The sequence below is a fragment of the Sphaerodactylus townsendi genome, linkage group LG08 (genome assembly GCF_021028975.2).
Source record: "Sphaerodactylus townsendi isolate TG3544 linkage group LG08, MPM_Stown_v2.3, whole genome shotgun sequence".
Lineage (NCBI taxonomy): Eukaryota > Metazoa > Chordata > Lepidosauria > Squamata > Sphaerodactylidae > Sphaerodactylus > Sphaerodactylus townsendi.
The window spans coordinates 82,200,539-82,215,848 of NC_059432.1; the positions used below are offsets into that span (position 1 = coordinate 82,200,539).

The window sequence follows — 15,310 nt, forward strand, 5'->3', positions numbered from 1 at the left end:
GGTTTTAAAAAAAAACAAACTATTGATGCCTGAAAAAGTCATAAAATTGAGAGGAGTTGCTGAATAACTTGAGTTTCAATGCAATGTATTCTTAAAATGGCTATTAAAATGACAAGCACAGACATACATCTTTGTTGAATTTCACTGGTAGTGAATTTTGGTGCCCTTACTCGTTGGTTTATGATGTGAGCGTCTCTTTATTCCTCAAAACACAATTGTAATAGTTCACAGAAAAGTGGTAGCATATACAAACAGCATGTAAAGTCATCCACTTAGCACCATATCAAACCGTTCCAGAGATGGATGCTCCATCCTTCTTAGAAAAAAAATGTCTGCCATTCAGGACTCTAGGTCTTTTCAAAACGTTACTCAACATTTGCCACTATTACCATACACTCAAGAATGCCACTGGCTTCTTTACAAGTTTATTTGAGGGATGCTTGTATTTTCTTTATGTAAGATCTTAGGTGTACAGTTCAGTGCTTGTATGGCAAGGATCTAAAAAAATCTTGAGCTCAAAGAGAAGTTAGACTTGCTTGGTTCAAAGTGGCAACCCCTGTGCCATGTGACAAACTGCTTTCAAAACAGAAGACAGTTTCAAAAGCAATTGTTGATATGCCACACAGTAGCAGTTTGAAGCAGCCCTCCCACCCCCATCCATTTTGCTGGACTAACACAAGCTTGTTGTAGGAGCCTAAGGAACGATTGGATCGCATCCAGTATATGAAGTAGCCCTTTAAAGTCCACTAATTGTTCTATTTTATAGCATGTTGTTAAGTGAAGCAGAACTCTTGAACCAGTGACTCATCATGGCCCTCCAGGCACCAAAAGGCAAGTAAGCTATTTAAATTTAAAGCACTACAAGTCAATGAAAGCCAGATTCTGTAGGGAGACAACATGGGTAAAAAAAATATCAATACAGATGATATTTTAATACAAAATATTTTTACATAAGTCAGTCTTTTTTAAAATATAGAACCTTAAAAAAAGAACAAGTGGCTATCAACACACTATAAACACGCGTCTTTGTGCAGTTTGATAGCGTTATCAGAACAATTTTAAATACCAGTCCATACTTTTAACACTGCCTTTAGGTTTCTATGAAATATTAGCCATGTTCTGCATGACCAATATTATGTCCACTGTGAAGCACTTCCATGCAGTTCTAATCTGACAGACTGCTCAAGAGTCTTTTGCACAATGATTTCACATTCGGCTTTTCATCACAGTTCAGTGGTGCACAGTATGGCCAGTCCCATTAAATTCTGTGAACGTTAACTTAAAAAGAATGTCAATTACATGTACTGAAGTACATTGCTTAGTTACAGGTTCTTCGTCTGAAAAGGAAACTTGCTGATGCTTAAGAGAACTTCTACCCTGATCATCCAACCAAATGTCAACAGCACTCAAGTGTCCATTTTGATTTCTCAAAGTTGAATAAAGTAATCTGTCAGCTTTCCATTAAGAGATGAGCTACACAGCATATACATCTCGGGAATGTTTTAGAATAGTCTTGTTTTGTTTTTGCATTCATATGAAAATAAGAGAATACTGGATCTTGCAGACTTTAGTTTTAATGGTAAATCATCCATGACAAGGTGGCCGGTTAGCCAAGGAGATTTACGATGATTTACTTGCATCAGAATAATTTACACAGTTGAACTTATGCATACAGTACAGAACTATGAACAAAAAGGAGAAGCAAACTTTATTTATATTCAGGTAAAAACATTAACCTGATGAAGTAAATTATTGCAGATTTGAGAAATCAGCACATAAAACAATTGGACAGAGCATTGCTTACAGGTGCTTTATCTGTGTCAAAAGAAATGCTGAACTGTTTCAATCCATACCAGTGCTGGGAGGGGGAAGTTCAGAAGAAAGGGAAAAACAGTACAGAAAAAACATGAGCTTAAAATCAAGGATAAGGGTTGAACAGGGAAGGATGCTACTAATTTGATTTTATAAAAAACTTTACATCAATTCAAAATGTTCTGGCCACACAATAAATATTGGCCAGACCGATCAGTTGTTGAGTTTTTCAACTACACAAAATAATCAATTCCTCCTAGCCCATGGTAAGAGGCTGTTGCCTAAATCACTATGTGAACAGTTCTAGTGTATCTCTTGGTAAAGAATGTAGCCAATATAGCCTACTACTACGTTAAAACTATGCTATAAGAAAGGTTCTACCTACTTACAAAGGCGGAATTATTGACAATATATTCAATAAAATTAAATTATTTCTAAATTTGAGAAAACATGGAACAGTAAATGCCCATGTCCAAAATGTAACAATTGTTGTGAGTGGAGTACACAAACAGCCTTGTGGATTGCACATCAGACAATACATGAGGGAGGAAAATTGGAGTGGGGGGGAGTGATAGTACACAGAACTAGTCTACTTAACTAGATGTGTCAATACATGTATTTCAATTTCTGTACTTATGTACAAAGTTGTCTTTGGGAGGAAAAAACTGCAGACTTGGCTAGATGGATACACACAGCCCAGTATTAAACTGCACAGCAACATTTATTGTTCCAGCCTGAAAAAACATCCCTTTTTAAATTTCACACAGCAAAGCAAGTTAAACTTCACTCATCAATAAATGATAATTTAAACACAAGAACTTGCTAAAGAAATCTTGTCACAACAACTTTAGGGCCTGATCACTTTTAAGTCCATGGGGCCTTTAATGAATATCAACCTAGTGTCTCTGTTTATAATCTGCAAGCCGTTTTCTACAACAAGGCGTAACATTTCCTCGACTCAGATGATACATTTAGAAAAGAATCATGATTCTCTTTTTGCTGTAACAGGCAGACATTGCATTTTTCATTGTGATCAGGAAAGATGGAATGACTGCTGCCCTTCTCTTGCAGCTATCAAGAGTTTTTCGCGCATTATCTCAATACTTGAATAGTCTGGCAACTTGAGATAGTTTACACAGGTCATTACTGAGGGTAAGAAGTCATCTGGATTTTCTGTAGACTCAAATGTCTTGCGTACGATTGTAAGCGGAGGATTCAAACTTCGAAAGCCTATGGAAGAAAAAACAATGTTCACTATATTAAGTAGATTTAACATGAACGATCTAAAAGCGTTAATGTATCAGTCATGGGAAGGGGAGAGAATCTTGCACTGTTCATGCTGTTTCCTCAGCTCATGTAAGCCGCCCGGTTTTTGCTGCGAAGGGCAGGATATAAATATAATTTTTTTGAAAAATGGAAAATGTTGCCTTTGCATCTTATGTGAATTTCTTCAGCCATGTATAAATTTAACTCGCCTTTCCCTGCTCACTCCTGCCAAGTTTTCCATTTACATCTGTTTTCTCTCTCCTCAGCATTAAAGTGTTATAGGCTTCAATGATTGGGAAAGATGCAGCTGGAGCTTCCACAAAAGTTTTGTTTCATCAGCACACATGGCATACTCTTTTACTTAAAGGGATCCTAACACCAGGAACGTGTATCTGGAACCTGGCCTCCAATGGACACCTCTATCAAGCAGAACAGCCAAGGAAGCAGCACACACGACTGCTTCCTCGTCCTAACCTCAAAGAGTCACTACAGATCCACCAATAAGAAAACGAATGAGAACATGCAGCTGCCACTCTTCTTTCTGGTAGCCAAGAGCTCCAAGCTCTTAACAAAGGAAGTGCCACAGTCAACCACAGAGTACCACTACAGCGACTGCATGTCCAGCTCCATCACTGGCCCATGATGTAATTGTTTGCCACAGGCATATTTGCCAACAGACTCATCCCCTCATAAAAGCAGAAAATCTCAGTCTTAAGACTAATTCTTGTCATATCTGTAAAGGTAGAGGAGACCTGTTTCACTGTAGTTCCTTATGAACTAGCCTAAGGCTTCAGTTCAGTGTATGCTGCTATGTAGTCCATTATCTCCCAATCTCATGGGTTGAGATTTCTCCCTTCTGCTGCAGTTTGTGGGGGAAGAGGGGGCTCCAGAAGCTTGTTCCTAAGGAACAGCACAGAGGAAAAAGTGGGGGTCTGCAATGGGCAAGGGGAAATGGCAGAAAACCCCGTCCCCCTTTTCTGAAGGATTAAACGCCTTTAAGCCTTTGAAACAGCATGGTTAGATACATGTCAATTACTGGCAGTAAGCTTTACTGCATTTAGTTGACCTTATTTCCAACTACAGCCCAAACAGGATCAAGCTGTAAATGAGCTAATTATAATAGTTTATTTTAAACCCCAAAGCAATGGTATTAATTTGCAATTCAAGGGATCTTATGCATTTTAATCTATAGGAGGCCAAAATGTTTACTTGAAACTAAAGCTGTGTGAGAATTCAATACAGTAAAAATAGCTATAATTTAACTCTGCACACGTATGTGGAAGTTGGCCATTATGCTCACTTGTTTTTCATGAATGGAATAAAGGCACCCACCTCCTACTGGCAGTCTAGGGCTACCAGTCACAAACTGGAGAAATAATCTTTGCTGCTCACTATCAAAACTACTGAGAATTTCAAACAGGAACTTCACAGCACGACTAGAATAAAAGAGGAACAGTTAAGATTAGAGGCATTTCAGACAGCATCCGTTAACAGACAAGTCACTGCAATGCTATTTTAAATGGCAGTGACATTAAAAGCTGTTGGATAGTTTATAAAAACTATCAGTCACCTTCAGGTAGTAACAAATTCATATTACCTGTCATGTGTATAACCATGATCCGGCCTGCAACATTCCATTAATGTCTTTGCATCCCAAGTATCTGTTTTGCTGCCACACAGCAACTGATCCAGCTAGAAAATGGAATGGAATGGTAGGAATGGAGAAAAGAACAAATTGCTGTTGCAGAATGCTCACATGCTTAATATAATTCCTTGCACAGAAAACCAAAGTACTGTGATGATTTTATATATGCTGTTTTTATATTGTACACCGCCCTGAGCCCTTTGGGGATAGGCGGTATATTAAATCAAATAAACAAATAAAAATAAAAATAAAAAGTGTAGCCAGCCCCTAACCACAGGCCAGACTATTCCACAACCTTGTCTCAAACCACTGGATACTTTAACTCCTAACTTGCGATATTTACTTTGCCTCTCACTCTTTTACAGCACAATCCATAGCCTGAGGCAGCTGGGGATGGCTTCCCTGTGGTGCGGGGAGGGAGAAAATACAGAAAAACCTCCTCACTACCAGAAAGCCATCCACAGATCTCAATGGACTTACACTAGCCAAAAGGATGGCATAAGTCTGAGCCCCAGGCCACAGTGTGCCTGCCTGCAAATCCTGGGTGGAGGTCAATTAATGTTGGCTCTACCCCCGGGAATGCCTCTAGCATGCCCTCACTGAAACAATGGGGCCAGCGGCAAAGTGGGAGCACTGATGTGGTACCCAGCATCGCATCCAGGTGTCCTAGAGAGCTGTGGCAGCTACCTGCTGGAGTATTTGCTCCTATGCCTGGGTAAGTGCCCCAAGGATGGCAAATCCTCCAGTGTCAGCCCGCACCTACTCCATGGGATGATTCACATCCACCCCCCCCCCCCAAATCTGAATGGGCTGTTAATTACATTTCAGGACATGAAATCTAAGAACATGTTTTTTTGTATTGAGAATGGTGGATTGGATACAAATTTTCAGAACCAACCCATTAGCTATTGAAGCATCGTGTCAGACTTACATGTGCATGTAAAGTGCCATCAAGTCACAGATGATTTATGGCAATCTAATCTCCAGAAACAATGTTGGAGTGCTCAAAATTTTCTATTAGTGACCCCTAAACAACCTCCACAACTACAGTTTCTCCCTTACAATATGAAATTGCAGACAATTGCAGACAAGTATATAAAGTTAAATCTGATATAAAAGCTACAAACCTCCTCGGGATAGAAGTACAGAAGGTGACTGAGGGGAAAGACAGATTCAAATCCATCTCTGAAGGAGTCAAATTGCCTGGAAACACCTTCATTTAGTGCCCAGAATATGACTAGCTATGAGGGGGACAGAAACACACAAACAAAAATGTCAAGTTACCACAATAGTGTTCCTTGGTAATATTAAGATTATCTTTTGTTTCCATTTAAAGTACAGTCATAATGTAAAGTAGAAAATGTAAATGGATCTGCGGATGAAAATTCCATTGTAAATCAATTCTATTATCAAGTTTGTTTTTCATTTATAAAATTACCAAAAATAAGATGCTAAGTAGGAACAACCGGCAATGCGTTCAAGCTGGGCTAATCCCTAATTTTGTTAAAACAGGTTTAAGGAGTTCTGCAAAAAGATTAATAGGGCAAGATTTCTATATTTAGCTAGTTATATTTGTTTAAAACCAAATGTTATTAGAAAAATGCCACATTTCCCTACATAAATAGACAAGGCATTCCAAGGTTAAACCAGATGTAAGTAAACTCCAGAGTAAATTATATTAAAGGGTTCTCATGGATGAACAAGTTCATAGCATGGGCTGCAAGGTAAACAAAAATATCCCCAAAATAATGTACTTCTCCAGAGTACACAGCAAAAGATGCAAAGATGCATTCCTCAACCTGGCTTAAACCTTATAAGAGTATTTCAAAGGATATAATGTTAGATCTTGTAAATACAATTGCTGGATATGATTACTCTCAACACAGAAAAACGAATGGCTGGATATGATTACTCTTAATACAGAAATGCAAATATTTTGAACAGGCTACAGATTAATGTAATAATCTGAAGCAAGTTGCACCTCTGTTTCCCGGAAGGATACAACTTCCAAGCATGCTGGACTGTTTATGCCATTAAAAAAAACAACCTATTGTTATCATAAGACTGATACGTGCTGCTTCTATAAACAACATCCTTCTGGACATGTATTTACTGGACTCTAACAAAATTTCACACAATACCTGAGTATAACACAATGTATGCCATAATGGAATTTCAGTTCCACCACAACTCTAACCAAAGTAGCTGGCTAATGTATTAATGGATGTGTCAGATTAAAAGCTGCTAATAGAGTGGATTCAATTACTACTTCTCTCCAAACAAATGTTCTCAAAATCAAATTATGCTAAGACACTTGAAGTGGAGATGTATACACAGTGCTAGTTAGGAAAAAAATACCTGCATTCATCGCCTGCACTCAGCCCAACACTTTAAACTGAACATGCCTTCATGCAAGGCATGCAATCTTGGCATGGATTTTCTCTGTAATAGGCCCACCACAGTCTCCCAAGCTAGGATTTAGGAAACAGGGCAAGACTGAACTTTTAAAATAGGTATCTGGTGTCAGTAGGTGTTAAATCTATGGGCAATTTTAAAGCTCTTCCTGGGAACAATTATGTGCTATTTGATCTGATTAGAGTAGACTATGGACTGCCTTCTGTAAGGGAGAAAGTCTGATACCTTGTAAATGCATACCATTTTTTTGAATGAGAAAGCTTTCTTAAGGTACATTATATTTGTATTACAGCTTAAAGTCATGTGGCGGAATATTCAGTACAAAATCAAACACCCTTCACATTCCATTACGCAAATTTGAGTGCAGTATGTAAGCATATTTCACTTCATTAAGCTGTGTCTTTGGTGCAGCACTGACCTATCAACACAGTGGGAATTTTGTGACTGAAGGTGAGTTAATTCCTCCAAGGCACAGTAAAGACAGCTAATATTCTATACTGTTATCATTAGTAATAGAAGAAAGTAGTAAACAGGTTTCTGATTCCAACAAACCCAATCCAAAATAAACTTCTTTACTCACTCTGAGATATTCTTCTAAATTATGAATTGTGACAGGTATATCTTTCCCTCCTTTTTTCAGCTCTATGTTGGGGAACCCTGGTAATGTGAAATCCAACCCCAAGTCTTCAACTGAGCATCCATTCATTGTTAGGGTTTCCAACGCATACTGGAGATTTTCTTTGGTCTGAAAAATATGTGAGAGCAAGCACCAGTTTTAAATCTTGAAGCTCAGTTTTCTATATGCGATTTTGCTTGTCATGTTACTTGCCCCCAGAACTCAAAATGAGAGGCCACAAATCCAAGAAAATGAAAAATGGCTACCACATTTTATTTAGACCAGTTAGTCATATAACCAAAAATCTGACCAGCATAAAGGTTGCTAGTATTAAACAGGACAGATTACAGAAGAAACACCTACTGCACATGATTAGAACATGCATTTAAAAATCAATATTCAACATGTCAACCAAAGCAGATTTTGATTTTACCAAAAAGTTATGTCAAGAAGCAAAAACCCACTTAAGCCTCATGTGAAAATGCAACTGAGGCTATTTTTCTCATTTACATAATTACAACTAATTGTAACACACACACTTTTGCTATAGGTCCTACACAGACACAGGTTCTATAATATTAGACACAGAATCTGTATATCAGATTTTTTTTCAGTGGTAACTGCTGGATCAAAACAGAAAATTATGAAACTAGCATTAGTTGTCTTATAATCATTTCTACCTGTGATTTATCCTGTTCAAGTCTTCTCTTCTGTCTCACAATTTCTTCAAGATGGTACACAGATCTGGCTACTACAGGATCAATGTTGAACAAATCATGAGATGTCAGAGATGTTTCCTGTCGAAGCATCCATTTGTAAAAAGGGAGGCCAAGGGGAAGGTCCACCTGTAAGTAAAAACATGATTTTTCTCCCTTTTATCACACAAACTAAACAGTTGAGGTTCTATTCATTTTCGCAGATAATAAGCCATTACCACATCCAAACAACAACGGGAAAGAGCTAAAATGTCTTCTGCCTGCTATTGCAAGATGTCACTGTACTCGTACAATGCAATAGATATAATTTTCAGGGATTAAACTTCAAATTATCCTGGGATAGCTCCAATAAACTGCTAGTGCAAGGTCATCATGGAAGAGAATCTTTCCCATATTCCCCTTCTCTCAGTGATCCCTTAAAAGATATTGCTTGGAGTCATCAGATCCTCATAGATAAAGAGACACAAGGCAGGGATGCATGCGCTACAGTGAGGCAAGAGAACTGAACACAAAGTAGCTTGATACTCTTTCACTAGTGGAGCCTCCAGAGGCTCCTGGCGCTCCAGAGGCTCCTGGGGGAAACCTGAGAATATCTACTTCCCTGCACCCATGGTTTGCAGGGTGCAACTTGCTAGTAACATATGCCATGATAACATGCTTGTAAGTCCTGGGGAATTTACCTTGCAGCAATATTATGTTGCTACATAATGTATGCCATATTATTGCTGCGTGCTAACCTTCTAAAGTCATTTTAATATGTTTTAGGTGTCTAAATTCAGAAGCCACCCCATTCTTAAACAGAATGCTTTTCAAAACCTGAATTCAAACCATCTTTCCTAAACTACAATTTGAGTTTGTGGACATTAACCTGAAGCCAACTCTCCATTCTTACCAGTCTGAAATCCATGATCGCTTTTGCCATGAGTTTCCCCAGGAAACGGAACTTCATTTTAACCTTAGCAATATGAGCAGGTTTAGCCGTTCTACCAAAGGGAAGTGCAAACAGGCCTTGAAGATTATGAATATATTTGGTCCCTTCTTGGCTTCCTGTTTTGAAACAAACACAAGCTGCTATCCCAAAGAAAACATTTAACCATCAACTGTGTACAGAAATAAATGACATGAAAGCCAATGACAGCTTTTACTTAAAAGACTCCAGCCATTTATGAACACACTGTTCTGAAGCAAACGCATAGGTACATTTAGAAACACTGGGCGCTTTCTTAAATTAGAGGCTATACAAGTCATTCTCCTAGAAAATGAACTCAGGGGCAGACTACAAGCATTACATGCATGAGGTCCAGGGTTCAATTAAGAGCATCTCGAATTAGATTTCAAATGGCAAATGTTGAGAAAGATCCTTCTCTCCTAGAGGCCTTGACAAAAACACTGCCAGAGTATATTGTACTGCGGTAGGTTGACCAATGACTGAATTTGGTATGAGGCAACTTTGCCTTCTCAAAAGCCCAATACAGCTTTATGTTTCATTTACATTTCAGTTCATGCTACAGTTGCAATTTGCGAATCTTCCCTAAATTGGAGGGTCAAGCACAAACACAAATGCCACCTTTCAATTCCTCAATAGTCTTTACACTTCTATAATCCTTTAAATCCATTAGTTTGAAAAGATGGTTTTAGTTACCTTTAGGATTGGCAAGAGTAACTTCTTCGCCTCTCCACAAGCCCAGATCTGCTCTCTGTAGTTCCTGAGATACAAGTGCATAAAACTCCAGTGTAGGTCCTAAACCTGTGCCAACCTTTTAAGAGAAAGTGGTTTTGTTTAAATATAGATAAGATCCTTACAAAAAGCATTTCAAAATGTTCTCTGTAATAGAAAGTTATGATTATATAAAATAATAGTAGGAAAGTACTAGCAGAAAACTGTAACCAAAGACAGAATTTTAGACACAGAGGAACAAGGTCTGCCCAGGGAAAAATCAGCATGGCTTTTATAAAATTAAGTTCTGTCTCGCCAACCTTTTGTGAAAAAATGAGCATAAAGTTAAAGGGGCCTGGTCAGGGGCATATCTACAGAAAATGGCGTCCAGGGCAAGCACTGAAATTGCGAGCGCCCCCCCCCCCCCCCCCAAATCCAACAGGTCTTCTGCATCTTGCTTGACCAGCTTTCTGGTGGTCAGGTCTATCATTACTTTCAATAATGGGAAACCAATGCTTCTTAATAGCAGATAGACCAGCTCTCTGAGTGGCTGCAGCTTCCTGTTTTGCAAAGGGGGAAGTATGCAGAGGGGTCACACAAGGATCAGTATTGGGGCCAGGGCTATTCATAAAAGATCTGGAAGTGGGGTGGAAGGGGAGGGGGAGGAGGCTAGCATATAGTAGTCAGGTAACCCATTATTCAGGATGGTGAAAGATATGGCCAACTGTGAAAAGCTCTGGAAGGATCTTCACAATCAAGGAGGCAAATGAGATTCAGTGAAGGTCAGTGAAAACTAAGGCATCTTGGAACAAAAAATCCCAACTTCAAACATATACTAATGAAGTCTGAACTTGCTGGGAATTAGAGGGAAAGAGACTTTGAAGTCGCAGTAGACAGTTCAACAACATCAATGCAATGTGCCACCACAGTGGCAAACTCTATTCCGGAGAATATTAGGAAAGGGATTAAAAGTTAGACAGCCCATATTATAGTGCCCTGTATAGATCTATGATGCGGCCTCATTTGTAATACTGTTTGCAGTTCTGGACACTGTATTCCAAAAAGACCATTACAAAATTGGAAAAAGTACAGAAGAAGGTAACCAGGATTATCAAAGGGCTGAAGCACCTTTCCTAGGAAAAAAGGCTGAAGAGCCTGAGGCTTCTGTTTAGAAAAGAAAGCAGCAAGCAGGGAGGACATAACAGAGATTTATAAAATAATAAAATTTATGAGGTAGAGAAAGAGGACAGAGAACTTCCTCCTTCTCCCCAAATTCTCAAACTCCAGGGCATTCCATGAAGATGGTGAACAGCAGATTCAGGACAGACAAAAGGGAACGTTTACTCTGTAAGTGATTAAAATGTAGAATGCCAGATGATGTAGCGATGGCCACAGGCTTAGATTGTTTTAATAGGCGATTAGACAGATTCATGGGAGTCAGCCCTATCAGTGGCTATTAAACTTGGTGACTAAAGGCAATCTCCACATTCCGAGGCAGGAAGTCTCTGAATGCCAAGCAACATCAGGGGAAGGCCTCAGCCTTGATGTTCTGTCATTAGCCTTCCTAACTGACTGGCCGCTATATTAGACAGCAAGGACTACATGGATTGGTCCGATCCAGCAGAGTTCTTCATATGTTCTTGTGAAGTTTGTATCTGGACAAGGAGCCACCAGTCTCCTGACCCCGCAACAACACATGCGCAAACCTAGGGAGATGGGGCTGGCAGTGAGTGGTGGACAGGCACAGGCCAGCTTAGAATGTATGTTTATATTGAGTAGGATTTCTTTTGGTATTTTTGTGAATAAACCACCAAAATGAGGAAATCTTCAGTCTTAGAAAGTGGCAATGGAATGAAGGAGGAAATGTAAAAGTTGAGGGGTTCCAGGTTCATTCATATGACAGTGTCCTGCTTATGGCATCTGAATGAGCCGACAGTCAGGCATTGCAAATACTTACTTCGTTCTCATACTGGATCTCCAGCATGGCTCTTGAACTACCCAGATCTTGCATCACCGATTCTGCTTGTTTCAACAGCTCCTCCCTGTTCACAGTACGCTAAGTGATGAAGAAGAGCACTAAATTATTCTTCTAAATTTCACAATCCAATTGTAGTATTGAAAGTGAGTCTCATACGTGGTTGCACAAGCCATTATCAAATACATTATCAAATACATCTAACTTACATTAAGAGGGCATTTGACATAATATAGCAAATTAGTAATTCAAATATTCATCTCAAGCAAGGCAGACTAACTTTACTGCATCACACGCAGACTAGATAGCTTCAGCACTATAATGGAGTTACAAGTTGCATCAGAAAAGCAAATGGCTCATCTTCTGGAACTCCAGCTACAGATGTCAGATGCAATTATTTTAGGAGGTGGTTGCTCTCAATCTACCACTGCACCACAACCATTCTTCAGTTTTCCGATTGTATTTGAAATCAAGAGCCACTGATGTATTACTCTTTTATTTTACAATATAGATCAAGCAACAATATGGTACTAGGTGAAAATTAATGTGAAATGTGAAAATTAATAATGAATTATCATCTGAACACTACAACAGCAGCATTTATTTAAGCCTAGTGGCTCTGGATCCAGACCCAGCCAGGAGAGTGAAGTTGAGAGAACAGGACTTTCCTACACAATCCTCCTTTCTGAATAGCACTGATTCCACCCAAGTTTTGCTCAAGGGACAGGGTTGGGGCAGACAGAAATTGCCCCCCCCCCCTCTTCACTAACAGACAACAGCTGTGCATCTAGTTCAGTATTTAAGAGGTTTGGGTGATGACATTTGACTGGAGGTCTCTCGGTCCTTCTCTCTCTCTCTCTCTCTCTCACACACACACACACACAGGAACTGGATTCTTACTACATCAGCAACTCAATAATTCCAAGTAAGCACAGAAGATGGTGAAGTACAGTTGCTAAGAGAATGAGCTGTGATCTAGGAAGACCCTTGCTGCAGGGAAGTTGATTCATTCATAAACAATATATAGGAAGCAGAGGTTAATACTGGTCTACGTTACAGGGCTGTTGTTTGTGAAGAATACTTCAAATACTGAAAGTACAATGCTAAGCATTAATGCTTCTGCTACAAGTGAAGACAAACTTAGAGCCAATACATAGACAAAGTTACTCCAGATCTCAGGGAATGAAGTCAGATAATGATATTTGTTCCATGTATATACCTTTTTCCTGTCCAATCGTGGTGCCACTCTGCTATCCTGAGAATCAGACTGGTTGATTTCTGGATTGGTATCTAGCAGTCTCTGCATGGCTCGATCTCGATCAAAAGCAGTTACATAAAACAGCATTTGCCGTGTATCAAACGGAAAGAAAAAGGGACTGTAAAAAAAGATCCACATATATATATTAGTTTGTTAATTAGATATTTGGCAAAGCTAAAGGGACTAAAAGTAGCTTAAATTATAAAACTAGAAGCATTATTTCTCAACAATGTTTATAACCCTTGAAATTGTCTCCAAGGACAATCCTTAGAAAAGCAAAGACTCAAGAAGTTGACCTATTGTCAAATCATCTTAAATTTGAACAAATTGTTCTGCAGCAGAGATACCAAGCTTATGATATCTTTCCTTACTCTTACCAAAGGTATGTAGGCAATCCAAAACATCTTTGACACGTTTGTTCTTAAAGACACTTAACCTGAGTTCTATATCATGCAGATACAAATTTTGGAAACTCCAACATTTTGTGCCTTTCTTTACTTTCTTATGGAACTAATGCCTGATGTAAGAAGATCCCCCACAGTGCTACAGTAGATTACAGTCAAATTTTAAGAAAGCAGACAACATACCATGATTTTCCAAGCTCCGTTAGCCACGTTGGTATGTTTCCTGTCATTATCACCAAAGGATCTTGAAGCTGCCTGTTAGCTTTTGCTGTGAGTTTACTGTTGATAAATTCTGAAGTTGGAATAACCTCTTTACAGCTTGCATTCTATAGGCATAAAAAAGCAGGTTGTTTTCATTTACAAACACTTAACCATTACCAGAGACTCTTTATCACTTACTTTAGAATAGAAAGATGCACTGAGCATTCCTAATGCTTTCAGGCTTCTTGTAAATTGGTGTCAGCCTTTGGAAAAAACATCTTACTAGTAATTGTTGCTCACTGAGTGGTTTTCTGTGCAAGCACCCATGGGACTGTGCAGAGAAGAGTGGCAAGCCTTTCTTCAGACGTTCCCTTAGCAACAGAGTGCTCCCTCCCTTTCCCCCTCAAAGTGGGAAGGTTTCCCGCCAAAAAGGTTACAAGCTTGGAGTGGAGGCAGCAGGTCCCTCTTTTCTCCACGACTGCGGACAAGTTCCCTTGAGAGGTAAGTAACCCCTTACAGGTAAGAGGAGTGTGATGAAGGAACAGTCCACAGTGGGGAAGGAGGGAGGAATATGTGCCTGCACAGAAGACCCCTTGATTAACAACAGTTACAGAAAAGTGCAATGTTGTTTTTCATCTTCGTGGTCTTATGTGCAGTCCTACATGGGAGAATTTCAAGCTTACCACCTAGGAGATGGGGTGAGATTGTGAATGAAAGTCTCCCTGAAATACAGCCCATAACAGACGAAAACCCAGTGAGATTTTTTGACTGAAACCCTACGTAATACAAGATAAAAACCTATGAACGTGCACAAATTGAACTTGTTTATTGCCAAGTCTCTGTTAACACTGCTCTCCCAACAGTTGCATCACCTCTGGAGTTTATGTCAATGGCGTAGTGCCAGATGAACTTTGATGGACTGGACCACATTGCTGCCCCGGAGGTCTCAGTAATGTCCACCTGGGCAGAGAATGCAACAGACAGGATTGTGCTCTAGTGGAATGAGCCCATAAAGTGAAAGGACAGTCCACGTTGGCCACTGCGTATGCCATATGGATGGTCTTGATTATTCACTTGGACAGAGTCTAGACCAGCGATGGCGAACCTTTTCAAGACCGAGTGCCCAAATTCAGAGGTTTTCTTCCCATTGGGCAAAGTGGGCAGTTGCCCAGGGCGCCCCCTTGTGGAGGGCGCAAAAACTGCAGGTTCGTTTGTGGGATTTTTTGTATGTTCAGGTGAGGGCCTGAGGTGAGGGCGCAGTTTTTAGGATAGCAGCACCAAAATTTCAGGGATTTTTCGGGAGACTCTCCTGATGATATTGTCCAGGTTTGATGAGGTTTGGTTT

General features: G+C 39.6%; 1 protein-coding gene across 5 annotated transcripts in view; it reads right to left on the reverse strand.

The window, feature by feature from the left end:
• Positions 1-911: 911 nt before the first annotated feature.
• Positions 912-15,310, reverse strand: part of TRIP12 (thyroid hormone receptor interactor 12) — a 108,355-nt gene continuing 93,956 nt past the window's right edge. For all 5 annotated transcript variants that reach the window (XM_048506496.1, XM_048506499.1, XM_048506498.1 and 2 more), the window contains 11 exons: positions 13,948-14,090; positions 13,322-13,478; positions 12,085-12,183; positions 10,113-10,227; positions 9,363-9,517; positions 8,435-8,599; positions 7,719-7,883; positions 5,851-5,964; positions 4,676-4,770; positions 4,411-4,514; positions 912-3,042 (listed from right to left, as the gene is read on the reverse strand). In XM_048506496.1, coding sequence (XP_048362453.1) covers positions 2,846-3,042; positions 4,411-4,514; positions 4,676-4,770; positions 5,851-5,964; positions 7,719-7,883; positions 8,435-8,599; positions 9,363-9,517; positions 10,113-10,227; positions 12,085-12,183; positions 13,322-13,478; positions 13,948-14,090 — 1,509 coding nt within the window. In that variant the 3' untranslated portion in view covers positions 912-2,845. The remainder of the gene's footprint in view (positions 3,043-4,410; positions 4,515-4,675; positions 4,771-5,850; positions 5,965-7,718; positions 7,884-8,434; positions 8,600-9,362; positions 9,518-10,112; positions 10,228-12,084; positions 12,184-13,321; positions 13,479-13,947; positions 14,091-15,310) is intronic.